At 42.3% G+C, this 16,091-nt stretch overlaps 1 protein-coding gene across 1 annotated transcript in view; it reads right to left on the bottom strand.

Annotated features, from left to right (window-relative positions):
- Positions 1-16,091, bottom strand: part of PTDSS1 (phosphatidylserine synthase 1) — a 39,426-nt gene that overhangs the window by 15,024 nt on the left and 8,311 nt on the right. Inside the window, exons 2-7 of the mRNA XM_077351846.1 lie at positions 13,477-13,568; positions 9,068-9,112; positions 6,801-6,925; positions 5,428-5,586; positions 1,953-2,104; positions 13-154 (exon numbers count right to left, since the gene is read on the bottom strand). Of these exons, the coding sequence (XP_077207961.1) occupies positions 13-154; positions 1,953-2,104; positions 5,428-5,586; positions 6,801-6,925; positions 9,068-9,112; positions 13,477-13,568 (715 nt within the window). The remainder of the gene's footprint in view (positions 1-12; positions 155-1,952; positions 2,105-5,427; positions 5,587-6,800; positions 6,926-9,067; positions 9,113-13,476; positions 13,569-16,091) is intronic.

A 16,091-nucleotide genomic window follows, 5' to 3' on the forward strand; every position in this document is an offset into this window, starting at 1 on the left:
TTGTTTTTTTACCTGCCAGATAATCATGAAAAGATACACTCCAGCCACTCTTTGAAACGAAGACTTGGGATCAAACCAGCGAACATACGTCCAGCTTGCCGGAGTGAATTGTAATACGGCTCTTTTGATTTTACCCGTGGTGGTGTGGATATCCCTGCAAGCAAGCCACAGTAAAAAAAGCAAATCAGAACGGCACGTCTCTGGTTCCGTACAAGGCAGCCTGGCTCTAAAATACCACTGCACCCAATACAAGGCTACACTGCCGAGAAAGGTGCCTTGGAAGCAAACTTTAGCACCCGTTCTAGTGACGGAAGCAGCAGCCTGCCATTAAGAGGAGCCTGCCTTTGCACACGCATGCTTCACTCGTCTAAGACAGCTAAGCAGAAAACTGCTGTTCAAAGAGGCACTCTCAAACAGCAAGACGTTTCATTATCAAAAATTGTTCCTGAAGACATATACTGGAATGGAGTGACGTTCGGCGGGTCACAGCCACCTTCTGTCATGTTTGGGTTGACTTTAGCAGTTAAGGGTAAGTGAGCCAGAAGCTGCTACAAGTTCATGAAAGCCAGTTACAGCATTTCTGGTTTCTTTACAGGCATTTGCATTTGTTCCTACAGTTATGGTAGAAACAACTGATTTCAGCCAATGTAAGACACAGGCCAGACCATACGTGATGGTTCCATGGGGCTCTGGAGCTTTTCCACTCTCCCTGCTAACCACAGCCCCATGTCCCCAGGATGACCCGTATGGGGGGAGGGGCACACCAGGGCAGCACTCAGAGTAGGGATCTTGTGCCCTCCAGAGCACTACGTGGGAATAGAGAGATTTTTTTTTCCAGCATGCACTTTATCTGCAGTGAAGCAAAAAGCTCTTGAGGGCTTGTTAAGTTGCCCCACAGAAGACAAATTCTCCCATTGCTAATAAAGGGCCATGAATATCATTCTAGTTTATTCTTTTAAAAACAAGTACTTGTTTGCAAATAATAACAAAGCGATCCCACCAAAAGCAACTGCTCTCTTTTTTTTCCCCTTTGAGGATTAGCAAAATTGCATCAAATCTATTTTGATTGCCGTAGGATGGACTGTGGCCTGAATTTTATGCGTCAATATGGTGCTATGTTTGCGATGTCCATCTGGAAGGATTATTATATAAGTCTATACTTTTTCACTTTTTTTGTTTTTACTTAAATTTTGCTATTATCTGTCCTGGCTTAACGCCATGGCCATCAAAACAGAAAGAAGGTTGAAGAGCAAGCTACACCCCTCAAGGTGGAAATGCAGAAGGTAACAAAAATCATTTCAGAAAAAACGCTCTTCTAAAAGGAAGGTAGGTAGGGAATTGGGGAAAGGGTAAATATACTGTTCAGTCTGTACTTTACCATCCAATAGCTCCTTCTGTTGTTGTTTTTAATTGACACAATGACACATTTCAGCTACAACTTCAAATCACAGTTTGGCACTGCATGCTCAAGCTTCACAGTGCAATCCCAAGCACAGCTACATGTCCCTAAATATGTGGAAGTTGACAAGCTTAGAAAGATACAACTCTGCTCAGGGGTGCACTGTAAAGTGTTCTAATGGTCTTCAATGGAATCATGCCTGCAATTTCAGAGTTTTCACACAGCAGTCTTATTAACACAATGCTATCTGTTATCAGATGTCGACCCCTATATCTCATATAGGGTGGCACATATAGGGTGCTCTGGCTGCCAGGAAGATTCGAGCTAATGCATTTTTACAGGAGCCTCCACCTTGATACACCATTTTATCCCTTTTATTGTAACTTAGTTGTCCATGTTTACATTTTTAGGTACCCAGTATTGGAGAAATATTGTTTTATTTATTTATATTTGTGCCATATTGTTATAATTGTGTTTTGTAATGGCCTTTGGCTACATACAATAAATGTTATCGTATCGTATCAATGCTTATTGGCTGGTACTTGAGACCTACTTGAAGCTGGCCCAGTGATAGGTCCTCATCTCCAAGAAACGACAAACAATCATGCCCAGCCAGATGCCACCCCCGTTACATAGCAAGATGTCCAAAATGACTTGATCCCACCAGCATTCAGCAAAGTTAGGCAGCAGATGCATGAAGAACAGCTACAGAATACAGCAAAGAGATTCAGGGTGAGAAATCCATACGTGTAAAAAGTTGCTACCCCCCTCCCCCCCCCCGCTTAAACATAAAAACATGTTTTTACATAACCACAGATGCTGAAAATACAGAAAACACTTTTCATAATTCAGCTGAATTTGACAAAAGTCTATCAAGCTCATGACTTCAAGAGTGCATTGGATCAGCTTGGCAGGAAAACGATAACGGCTTGTTTTCTCACATTACAGTTCCATGTTTCCAAAACCATTATTGTTCAGTGATAAATTGCCTGTCTCATGATGCACCAGCATCATGATTTGCTCCAACTAAGAACTTCGTATCCTTGCACTGTTAAAGGCTTGCTCTAAGTAGCATACTTCAATGACTTAAAGACTCAGGACAGATTACAATGTCATCAATGAAATGCATAACATTCTCAGAATATACAAAAATAAATTTTAAAATTAGTTAAATACAGTTAAAACGTTTAAAAATTATACAGCTAATATTGCATTAAATATAGGAAGGGGGGGGGGAGTCCACTTAATGTAGCCCTCATTGAGGAGAATCGCCTGGTGGCTACAGGCTGAGTCGTCGGTGGCATTAGCTGGCAGGGGCTCATGGGAATTGTAGTCCACAAACATCTGGAGGACCACAGGTTGACTAGCCCTGATCTAAAGAGTAAAAATCCCTTCTGACCTTTCCCTATTTAACGAGTGTTCAAATAGAAGCATCTGGCATTAGCACGCTGGTTGAGAGGCAGCTTCCAAGCAAAAATGACCTTGTGCTTTTCACTCCTGGAGTGGCAACTGGGAGAGCCAGATGGGTATCTTTAAGTACAAACTTGATTTATACTTGGAAGCATATTGCTTCACAGCGTTTATTCACTCTTACAAAAAAAAATCAATTAGAAATAAAGAGAGGCAGAGTTAATCCTTTGCACTGACTCAGCTGATCTGTCTCTGAACTGTCTCGGAACTGGAGCAACATCAGGTCTGGTATCACCTTGCCCTGGGGAACCTAGTGAGTGTTGAACATTCGTAGTCTCCAGCCAAGACTTATGCGTTGCGGGGAGCATTTTGACTCAGAGAATCACGTTCAAGGATACAGTTGAGATCCAGAGACTTTTCTGTATTTTCTAAGGCACAAAAGGCTATTCATTGTCACCCGGTTCAGCCTTTATAACATTTTAAAAGAACAAAAGCACAAGCAATTGACCCGCCAATTCATCCCCAATATGCAACAGGCACAATTTTAACTGTTGAGAGCGTGCCAGAGAAGATGCAACATGTCACAGATGTGGGGTGGCATATTTTCTCATGAGCTCATCAAGGAAAGGCATTTGTGACTATATAGTGTGCACCAGTAAACTACCCGGCATGGGATATTCCAGAGAGAACTTACTAAACAGTTTCTTACATTAAGCAGCTTATGATCCAAGGTTGCAGGGTCACATGATCAATTTAACTTGCAGTAAAAATAGCCCAGTGGGTTGATTTGCCTCTAGAATCTGTGACATGCCTACTGTTTCAATCCATCAGCGAACATTTCATATCACCTTGTCAAAATGTCTGGGTTGATCTAATGTGATGTGTGCTTTAAATCTGGCCCAATACTGAGTATCAGTCTAAGGTCAAAGCACTAGGCTACAACACTGCAGCTTCCTGGGGGGAAAAGGTCAGCTTTGCCAGCTCAGTTAACATAAATCACAGGTAATATGAACATCCAAGCTTTAATAAATGTTATAGGAGCAAAAGCATTTGAACTATATGACAATACTTTATAAACACAAAACAAAAAGTTATTTTTCCTGGTGACTGAATCTTTGGCTGCATCCATGAAGGTTAAGGACTGGTGCTAGACTGCATGGATGACACATAAGTTTCTATGTTCAAAGCCCTTCACTTACGTTATCATAGTTGTAGTCCTTTCAACCACCACCCTATAAAAGCAGGCCAATATTCTTCCAGAGCTACAAATGGGGTTGATTGCAAGAACAAGAGGAAGAATGGGTGACGTATGGCCACCTAATGTCCCTGTGTTAGAGGTGAGACTTGAGTCATACAGCCCCTGGATCACAACTCATTTTCTTAAGCACTAACACTATCCCAGCTCACTTCTGCTGTAGCTAAAGAAATTGGAGAAAATTCAGGGCTCCACCTTTGCTGCCATCCCATTCTCTTACATAAATGGCTTATGGCCAGGAATATAAATAGCTTGGGCAGCTGGAACCAGCTTGCAAGCAGCCCATGGAATAGACGGCACACAGAAGGATGCTTAACCACAAGGATCTTGTACAGAAGCTCCAGTAGGCACAGAATGCAACAGCCAGGCCTCTCTGGGGTCACTTGTTTGGAACACCTAACTCCAGGCTGAATCAACAGTTCGGGCTACATGTTTGTTTCTGGGCCTAATTCAAAGTGTTGGCACTCAAACTATTCATGGCCTAGGGTCTTCATACTTATTGAGACTCCTCTCCCAGTAACCACTCCCAGGCCAGTTACACTCCGCAGACAGCTTCCTTGTCAAGACGCTCCCTCTTAGGACTGTCTATGGCTACAACGTTTTTAATATGGTGGGCCCAGTCCTTTGAAACAGCCTGCCAGAAAGGATAAAGAAACTCCTTCACTTGCTACAGGTAGAGAGTCATCTATGGCAGTCTTATCTCAGAGAGCATTTGGTAGAAGATAAATTCTTCCAGCAGATTTGTCTTTGTTCATTCTGTGTGTTTTAAATCTGGATGCTTTTACACTGGAACTTTATGTTTTAAGTTTGTAAGCTGGACTATTATTTATGTCTTCACAACTTGGTTACCAGAAGATAAGGTGGGACAGAAACGTTCTAAATAAATTATGTGCTTCAAGAAGAGCCAAGAGCTGCAGAGTGAGATAAAGGACCCAGATGAGGCAATCTGCCCATAAGGTACATGAATATCAAAGTCTACATTCATCCACTGTATTTCCAAATAATTTGGAGTTCAATAATATGTTTGTATGTAGTATCCTGAACATACATGCCCCATCTTTCGTACGTTTGTGTGCAAAAAGAAAAATGTCGAAGAATACAATGTGTTTGTGTCAAATTAACGGGATAAGTAATTTACTTGAGCTATGTAAATGATTGTGCCTATAGCGGTGATAAACTGCCCACAAAGCCGCATCACTGGCTATATCAGACACATCCTGCCTCAAGGACACAAGTACCTTCCTGAAACAAAAACATTTTGCAAGGCTTCAGAGGACTGTAGCTTTCAGCCCAGTCTAGACAGGTGGCTCGAAGAGCATTCTCTGCCTCGCAGGCTCCCATCTCCTCACAGTGAACCACCTACCTCTGTGAGCTCCCAGGTGATGCTAATCGTCCAACAAAGCCCATAGCTGCGGATCAGCAATGCTTTCATTGCCCAGCCCCAGAAATGCCCAAAAGCAAATATATCAAAATGGCTCAGGATCCGTTCCCAAGTGATAACATGGCAATTCACAGCGTACTCCTAGGGGAGGGGAGGGGGGGAGGAAAGAGAGAGAGAAAGATCAGCAAGCAAGTCTACCTTGGAAACATTTCCAGTGGAAATAAACTCCAGACCACTCTGTAACCAGAGAATATTCTGCTCCCAGCTTATTCTCTCGCATAGTGGCTAACCACATGTGTCGCTGGGTAACAGTCATCAACATGTTGTTGCTTTTAATTAATGTTGTTGTTTTTAATCACTGGCTCTCAGTGCATCACTTGAACATTTATTCATGAGCTAAACAAAATATTTAGGGAATTTGAGGGGAAACTACTTTAAGGGCTGGGTATACTCACAGGGCCAAAAAAACCCAAATTTTCTATCAGGGAATCCAGATTTTGCAGCCCCCTCCCCTCCATGCCGAATTCTTTTACCAAATTAGCTTACTATCCTGTATTATTTACCGTAAATGCCGGTGTATAAGACGACTGGGCGTATAAGATGACCCCCCAACATTTAAACTCAAAATACAGTACTATGGGCCACTATGGGCAGCTATTTATATCCCAACTGAAGTGCACTCGGCGTATAGGTCGACCCCCCCCCCCCCACTTGGAGGCATGTTTTCCAGGGGAAAAAAGTAGTCTTATATGCCAGCAAATACTGTACTTCAGCAGTGATGCAGAGCACCAATATCCTAAATGTATTGCCCTCATTTTGAACTAGCCTTACTTCTCCCTGGTGATGTCATCTCATAGCCCAATCTGACTGGTTTGGTTGCATATCAATATTACTTAAAGGAAGAGCTATTTTTAAAAAGGGGGGGGGAAGAGGGGGAAGAAAATTACAGCAGCTGATAAAGAGTTCTGAAAAGGCTGCTGCCTGAATACATCAAGCAGTATGGTCTTGTCTTTTCAGGACATCACCCCAACAAAAAATAAAATCACCACATGGGGTCTACCACATGCAATATACACCGCTGTCTTAGCATAGCCCTATTTTAAAAAACTTCAAATACTGGCCTGATCACATTATGATCATTTTATAATCAAGAATCTTTTTTAATATCCTCGTAAAGGGAAGAGATTTTACATCCAAGAAATATTTTTATAATTTGAGCTATTTCTTTTGTTCTTTCCTGTTTTGTTCTTCAAAATCATGTTCTAATCTTTTCCAAAGAGGTTGTTGATGCTGTTTTGTTTCTATTAAGGGGCCAAAGGTGGTGAAATTTCCTCTACAGTGCTGAGAATACACACCATGATGTCTGCTTCCCTTGTGGCATATCGGAGATTGGGGTCCAACCAGTACATCACAGATTTTACCTGCTCAAAGTTCAGAAATAGCAGGAATACCAGAAACAGAAAATAGAGAACACTCAAACCTGCAGAAGAACAAATTCAGAAGGGGTAAAATACTGATAAATCTTTTTAATGGGCTAGACACTTAAAATGTTTGCTCAAAGAACAATACCCTTAAACCACAGACAAGCCATTAATTTATGTATCAGTAATAAAGACCTCATCTGCCCCCCTCCCCCCACGTGTTCATAAATTACAATTGCTGGAAGTTTCCCTCTACTGAGATCACTCTCAACTGGACTACAAATCCCAGAAAGTACTTCTCTAAACAATTGTATTCACAGTACGATGTTGGCCAGTAGCTCAGATAAGAGGAAGAATAGGTTTATCAATGGTTGTTGCTTGGAACCACAGAGTACCTTTGTTGGGGAGCAACAACAAGACCTCCCTGCAGCCTTGGACTCCACTATCCCACTTTTAGGTTTCCCAGTTTCATCTGGTTGGCTTTGGAGGGAAACAGGATACTAGATTGCATAGACCTTTGGTCTGATCCAGCAAAGCTCTTCTTATGTTAATATTACATTAGTTGTGGCACTGTCTGGCAATTAGATCAGGCCACCAATGAAACACCCTCATTTCCACCTCGATAAAGTGCAAATGTTCTTGCACTGGCATTTGTGATGCAAATCAATTAAAGACCAAATTGTGAGTTATAATAATCAAAGGACTCTATGTGATTGCCACGGTCGACTCCCAACTCTCGTTTTGGTATATTGTCAGCATGGACAGGTTCAAAGAAGGAGTTCCAGGATTTGGAACAAAAACGGTACAGCAGTCAAAAAGGTATAATCTATTATTCATGGAGCAGATGTGTCATTGCTTAGGTTTTTGAAGGGCATCCAAATGTTTCTTCATGATGGAAACTCAGTGCCAACATTAATAGCAGAACAGCAGCAGACGCTCAGAGGGTCTGCAGATTATTGTAACTATACAGGGTGACATTTTTTGAAACTATCTCGGTGTGTCAGGAGGCCGGAGTCTCTTTTTCCAAAGTATCCCAGGAACTCTTGGAAACTTTCCCCAAACCTTTCAACAGACTGAAGCCTAACCCTGGTTTTAAATGTTCACAGAGGTAGCAACAGTGGGAAGGCTTTTTGCAACCCTCCCCCCTTCTCTGAACACCAAAGTATGGTCAGGAGTGAGAGATGACTGGGTACAGCTGTGTGTTCCAGTCTTCCACTCCCTATTTATCTGATACTCAATGCCTATTTTTAAAAGTCCCATGGGCTACTACTTGTGCATGAGTTCACTGGACTTTTAAAATTAGGCACTGAGTGTCAGATAATCATATGGAACAAGAGTATCTGGACCGGCTTTGTGCTACGCCCAAGAAAGTTCAAAGAGATACTCTACCCATTTTTAAATGGTAGGCCATGGTGGCAATTTGATGAGTGCCCTTCAAACATGTCAACTCTTGCAGCAGTCAATGCACAAGAAGTTTTATTCATTCATTCCCTAAGAAAATGTATATTCTGCATTTCATTGGCAAGTACTCAAGGCAGCTGACAAGCAAAATTTTAGTCATACAAAAACAATAAACACAGCATTCATTCCATCCAATAATTACAAAACTAGCAAAGCTGGGTTAGAAAAAGCTTAAGAAATCATGACGAAAAGAGCAGCTTAAAGCACAGGATAACTAAAGTGACTCATAAAGAAGCTTGTAAAAATTAACATTTACAGTTTGGGTCCTCAGCTACATTGTGCATATTCCTTTCTGTGAACCTTTGTGTCAACATTTTGATTGTCCGTTGTCATAGAGATAAGAAATGACTCCACTAAGTATATTTTACTAGTTTAAGAACAGAATCCCAACTCAATAGATTGCAGTTTAAGTATATCTGATTTTAAGTTTATCCTATTTTTTCCCATCTATCAACACATGGGAGCGACCCTCACCAACTTTGAGCGGACTGATTTGACCAGAGCTTGCTTCAGCCTCGCCTGCCTTTTGAAGTCTCCCCCCAACACGCACACACAAAACCTATCAGTTGTTTCAGCTTTTAATATAAACATTATCTGCTGAATGGACAAACCGATGTATGTGAACTCCGACTCATTGAAAGCTTATGCTTTATGACTTCATTAGTCTTTAAGGCACTGCTGGACTCCTAGATCGTTGTTTAGAATAATAAGGGAATTTTTTTTTTTACAAAAAGACTTACCAAAAACCATGCGCCATATTGCAGGGTGTGGGCGAGTAAAAGGCCCTGTGAGGAGAAATAACAGTTACAGGAAAATGAGCCAATGCACAAAAGAAGTATGCAAAAATATGCCTAAAGGTAATCTCAGGATGCTTAGAGCAACCAAAAAGATGCAATTCTATACCAGCTCTGCATCAAATTGAGATTCTTACCTAAATCCATTAAACCTAGACTGATAATAGAGAAATACGTATACTCAGAATTTGTCATCTCTCCTCAAGACTGTGGCCCATTTGTTTTGCAGTGAAAACCACCAAAAATTGAGTTGACCCATTCCTTCTTTAGAGCTCTGGGGAAATGTTTTTTTTACATATATTGATATGAGTGCTGCTTTCAGAACATAATAACATTTACCTGTAATATTGCATACATCTAGATTTATTCTGTGACTTTAAGGATATGGGCTTACCATGTCCCTTAATAAGAACTTATCCCATTAGGGAAACAGTAAAACTCAGCGTAGTCACTAGAGATGGGTCTCACCCATCTTCAACTGTTTGCCTTCAAGTCAATGCCAAACTTTGTATCCTTAAACTATATAATTTTGACATCTGAATTAATTCAAGAACTTTAATTGAGACCTGCCTCTCTGCACCTGCATATTGGCCTTCCCCTCCAAATTTCTGCTTGATGGAATTGTTTTGAGGTGTGTGGAGTTTAGGGTTGCCAGCTCCAGGTTGGGAAATACCTGGAGACTTTGGGGGATTGGAGCTGGACGTGGGTGGGATTTGCAGTGGGGCGAGACCTCAGTGGAGTATAATGGTTTGGAGTTTACCACCCTAATTAATGTATTCAGCCATTCATAACTTCCTTTTCTCCACAGGAGGCCCAAAGCAGCTTTTCTGGGTACATCTTTCTAGCCCCTTTCCGCATCATTCCCCGTTTCTCCAGTTTAGATTTCCAATATCAAGCCTATGAGGTAGGTTAGGCTAAGAGAGAGTGACTTGGCCAAAGTCAACTAGAGGCCTTCCATGGCAGAGTGGGGATTCAAACCTATGTCTCCTAGTTCCTAACTCAATACTCTAACCACATTGGAGTGGCTTTTCCTGTAACAAAAACCCCGTGAGGTGGATTAGGCGAAGAGGGACTATCCCAAGGTCAGCCAGCAACCTTCTGAAACTGAGGACTCAAACCTGTGTCTCCCAGACCCTAGTCTGGTTCTCAAAGCACTATACCATGCTATACCCTTCCACAGAAATGATCTGAACTTGCTAAGACCTACAGAGAAGGAGCACGCCTTTTGCGTACTTCACAGTGATACGATGTGGGCTACCTGGGGAAATATCAAATCAAAACATTTTCTGATTCAAAGTTACATACTTTAAATAATGTTTGCAAAAAAAGGCAAGCTTGGACCATATAGAAGCACTGGAGTTTCTCCATGTTTTATGTGTACAATACAGCTCTGACAACTATAGACAGCCTGTATTTACCTATGTAGGGTGGAAATTTTTCCATGGGGAAATACAGCACCCAAAAAAGTTCTGTCCTGACAGTTCAAAGTATATAAGTTAACTTCTGTGATCCCTTAAAAGCCTCTTTATGGGCCCACATTCTTTTTAAGAAGCACTTCTGCCCCAAGCATCCAGTTTTCTTTCCCCAGTGTCTAAGGCTTTTAGTTCAGTCTGAATATGCTAATTTTCTGTGATGTACTTTAAGCAAGCTCCTGTGTACTCTAAGTGAAATAAAGAGACACATTCCTGTAGCAAAGGTTCTCTCCTGCCACACCTTCATAAAATGCTGCCAGACAGGCCACCCAAAACGTCCTGTAAGCCAGACATTAGATAGCACCCAGGATATCAAATGCCACAGACACAGGTTGAATTCGTGTGGAAAATCGGTCCTCTCGGCTACACAACTGAAACGGATACCTTTCAGAGGCACCAGCTGAGATCAAATACAAATCCAGATTATATGGCTCAAAGCGGTTTATTTTGAGGTGTCTGAAGCCTCTCTAACCCTCAATACCCTGGGCTGCTGAAAGTACACATCTGCTGCATTTCGTGGCCTTCCCATTAGAGTGATTTAGGCCTGCGTTTATCGGGTGCTCAGCTTCGTAATGTATCATCTGAGTGTCCTCGGTGTCAAGAAATAACACAGAGCAACCTCAATTGCTCCTAGGGGAAACTAGACACTGATAACCTGCAGCCTGGATGACTGAGTGAATGCTTCACAGAAGCCCCTAACAACGGCATCACTCTGGGGAGTTGTTCTGGCTGACGCTCACCACTTCTCCTGCAGCCTGGCTACAAGGGCCGACAGTCCGAGCCATCGTAGCTAGGGAAACTAGTTAGTCCTGGGGGAGTTATAAAGTGCTCTTATCAGCAGCTATATTTTCTTCTCTGAGTGTTCTTGATATTCAGTCTGTGGCCGAGAACACACAGGACCCAGTATGATGACTGCTACTACGATGACATGATTACTAGGCCTAGTTGATTTACCTTGGTAGGAGCAAGTGATCCTTTGCTATGGATAATGACCATAGTTGATGTGTTGCCGCAATTTTCAGTGGAAGACGGAAGCTTCAGTTAACCAAGACTAAGTTTTGCTCCCTTTCTATGTCAGAACATTTACCAAAAGCTTCACTCTTAATCTAGGGCAGGGGTAGTCAAACTGCGGCCCTCCAGATGTCCGTGGACTACAATTCCCAGGAGCCCCCTGCCAGCGAATGCTGGCAGGGGCTCCTGGGAATTGTAGTCCATGGACATCTGGAGGGCCGCAGTTTGACTACCCCTGATCTAGGGCTTACAACAGCGATAGCCTGATAACAATCAGCCTTTAAAACCAGGGTCTTTTCTTATGACTACAAACATCTTGACAAATTCTTACGTCTAAAAATACGAAATTCATGGGATAAGCTAAGTGCCGAACAGGCCTAACCCACTAATCTCGATTTAAGAGCAAAGCCATACAGAACGAAGATGGGGAAGACTTCTTAGGCTGAACACCTATGCAAACAATGTGGGAGTAAACCCCACGGAACTTAGTGAGATTTGTTTGGGAGTCAGCACACAAAGGATCAAGCCAACGGCATTTCAAGCCTAATAGGAACTCGACCTGGATCTTTTTCAATTACAACAGGCCGCTCGCTGCTAGAGCACATGCCTTGAATGTAAAAAGTTCACTCCAATCCCTGACATTTTCAATTGAAGCATCAGCAGGTCTTGGAAAGGGCTTCAAGGGATACAAATGCGAAGAATGAATGAGATCTCAGAGAGCTGCTGCTGACCTATGGTCTGACTCCACATTAGGCACTTTCCCTATTGGAAAGCTGGGGAGGGGGGGGAAGGAACACATTCTCACCCTGATCCTAAGCATATTTACTTAGCAATAAGTCTCACTGACACTGATGGGGCTTGGACATGAATGAGCATGCTTAGGATCACAGCTTTTATTTTTATTTCCATTAACTTCCCTTCCTCTTTTTTGCCGGTATCTCATGGATTATTTAAAATAATAATAATAATATAATAATATAGCTTTCTTTCTTTTCAATGTTTCTGATGAAGAGGTAAATAGGATCACAGTGTTTTAAATGCCTAATCGCAAGAAGAAAGGGGAAGAAATTTAATCCTACTGGCCACAAGGCAGAAAAAAAGCACGTTTCCATTTTAAAATTACGGTTTTCTAAAGGAAAACCTCAAGACTTAGGATCCTGCTTTTTCATTTAAATGTCTACTACAGCAGAACAACCAACAACAACAACTGGGCATTCGCACAGTGCTTTCCTTGTTGTCTTCCCATATTACCAAAGCAACCCTCACAAAAGCCCAGCATTGTAGAACAGTATTATTAACCCCATATTGCAGTTGGAAGACTCTAATATACAACCTTACTGGTGAGTTCATGGCAGAGATTAGGAGAGCCAGCTTGGTGTAGTGGTTAGAAGTGCAGACTTCTAATCTGGCAAGCCAGGTTTGATTTTGTGCTTCCACACATGGAACCAACTGGGTGACCTTGGGCTCGCCACAGCACTGATAAAGCTGTTCTGACCGAGCAGTGATATCAGGGCTCTCTCAGCCTCACCCACCCCACAGGGTGTCTGTTGTGGGGAGTGGAAAGGGAAGGTGACTGTAAGCTGCTTTGAGCCTCCTTCGGGTAGAGAAAAGCGGCATATAAGAACCAGCTCTTCTTCTGATTGCACAGATCCAGTCTCTGTCTTAGCTATTACACTGCCCTAGTTCCCTTCTGATCCATGGAAGATTGAGGCTCCCTTAACATTGCAGTTCCAGGAAGACTCCAAGTAACATTTACCCATGGAAGAAAACTAGTGCCTTAGGAGACAAGTGCTGAAGCCCTATTTTTATAGCGCAAGTATCTGAGAAACATAATTTAAAACGAAGAAAAACCACACAAAAATATTTACTTACCATTTGGAAAAGCTAATACACTGATTATTAGAAAGAAGAAAATCACAGAGAGGATGCCTTTCCAAATATTATCTTCCGGGGTAGTATCATCCCTAAAAGAGAAAGTCAGCAGTTTTAAAACAGCCCAAAGAGATCAAAGGCCAGATTTTTCATCTCAGCTACCAAAAGCTAATTCAGATACATTCAAACTCCATTTTGTTGCTTTAACTGATACGCTTACATCTCAATTCACATGATTACAAAGCTAAATATGAAATCAAAGCTAAATCTGCAAGCTACTAGGCTTTGTTAGACTCTACTGCAAAATGAGGACACTCAATGAACGTCAATCATAACATTCCTCTATGATTCATAGATTACAATTACAAGTAACAAAAGAGACTGATCTGTACAGAGCTTATATCACTCTTCTCTCTCTTTGAAGAGGCTAGGAAGAATGAATGGAAAGCCCGTCTAGATCTTTACAGATGAGAAGATGGAAAGGCTTTCCAGCTCAAATTTTATTCTGGAAAACCATAAGCAATCATGTCATTGGATCATGCTGCTAATGGGCATAATTTAAATTGGAAGCAGCAAAGATTCTGGGCTTGCACCATGCCAAATGACAAGATTCAGGTGAAGGAGGCTCCCTGCACTGCTAAACGGCACAGGTAGATGGAGTTTGTCTGGATAAGAGCAGACGGGTCCATAGGTGGAGATGCAGCCTACCTCTTTGCTCCAGTACATTAAAACACCATCAAAATACAAAGGATTTATTAACACTGTGCTGCATATTAATGCGGCATTTTCACATATTGTGGTTTTGCCTTACAGGTACACTTTCTACCACTGAGCTTTGTATCAAGCATTGTACCACATGGGACTTGATTTGTTTTGGTGGAGGAGAACACAATGAACTGTGGATCAGTCAACACTAGTTTTCATTTTTCATTAGGCAGAACACAGGATAGGTTTCAAAGACTCCCCCCTTCTGTTGGAGGAGAGGACTTCCCTCACTAAGGCCTATTATGCACGGCCGCTGAAACAGCGGCATGGAGAACGTGGAGGAGGAAGAAGCGAAGAAAACAGCTTACGCACGGGACGGAACACAATGGCGGCAAAACCCAGAGTATCCGATTATGCACGCGACTATTCTGGAGCAGCTTCTGGTTGCACCCTGGTCCCGGGAAGCTCCACTTTCTTCCGCATCTCGCTAACGCAGCTTTTTCGGCGGCATACGTTGACTCTGTGCCCGGTTGCTGCCTGCAGCATGCATAATTGGTGATTTTAGCCACCGCCATTCCGCCCCGAATACGGACCTTCCACTCCGTGCATAATGGGCCTAAGTGCAATCCTAACCAGCATTAAAACCTTTCTACCTTGACTTAAATGGATTTAGATGGCCATAACTCTGCTTAGGACTACCCTGTGAGGATGATTCTCCATGAGCAAAATGTAGTTGTTGCAATAATCAAACCCTAACATAAAATACCTCCCCCCAATTATTTAAAGGGCATTAGAGTTGAAAAGGGAAAACACCAAGTCCATTCCTGTAAGAAACCCTTGACTATATAATAGCCATATTTATGTGGTTTGTTTATGCAAATAGAGTACACATTGTTGGTTTGTTGTTCATGCTGCTGGGGTACCCTCCACTAGATTTTTACTTATTTTTATATACTCTTTAATGGTGCTGATTAGGACTGTGTTTTTTTTATTAGGACCTTCTAAGCTTCTTCAAGGCAGAAAAATAGACTAAACTGTTTTAAACAAACAATCATCATAATTTATATTGCCACCTCTCAGTGCATTTGCAATTCTTACCGAAATGAAGATGACTGAATATATTAACAGAACATTTTAACAGTGACCATGTGAAAAAGGATGTCCCCACTCCGTTCTTTCAGCCAAACTCTACTGGGCAAGGGTGAGCTGCTAGTATGCAATCAAGACTTTGATATGTTTTAATCCCACTGTTTGAGGGATTATGGCAGGGGTAGTCAAACTGCGGCCCTCCAGATGTCCATGGACTACAATTCCCAGGAGCCCCCTGCCAGCGAACGCTGGCAGGGGGCTCCTGGGAATTGTAGTCCATGGACATCTGGAGGGCCACAGTTTGACTACCCCTGGATTATGGTCTCAATCCTTATAACCCATTCTGTTCACAGTTCCTCCCCAGAACTGCTTTCAGACTGCCTTCAGGACCCCATGGGGGAGGGGGGGCAGCCACTGGGGAAAGAGTTAAATCCTCCGCCAAAAGCCAGCAAAACGTTATAAACATTAGCCGGCCAGAATTGCAACAGGCATTACAAAAAGGGGCAGCCACATCTGTCAAACAGCAAAGTCCACTGGGGTGGCCATAGCCAAACCAGAAAACGTGATATACCATCACATTTCTAACTTAATGTGTGTGTCTGTAAGAATCGCTGCATCCTTTCCCACTGATCCTTTTCTAAGTGTGCTGTCTAACTGGGGTGGGAGTGGAGGGAAGGACAAGGGAAGGAGCACAATTGTGAAAGTGGTTTCCTATTTCACAAACCTGCTGCCAAAACAGCTCTAAACTTAATCGGGCAGAATACCCGCTTTGAAAGTTAAAAAAAAAATTATCCTCACTCTCTCTCCTACCCCTTCCAGTT

Source organism: Paroedura picta, chromosome 9 (assembly GCF_049243985.1).
Source record: "Paroedura picta isolate Pp20150507F chromosome 9, Ppicta_v3.0, whole genome shotgun sequence".
NCBI classification, from domain to species: Eukaryota; Metazoa; Chordata; class Lepidosauria; order Squamata; family Gekkonidae; genus Paroedura; species Paroedura picta.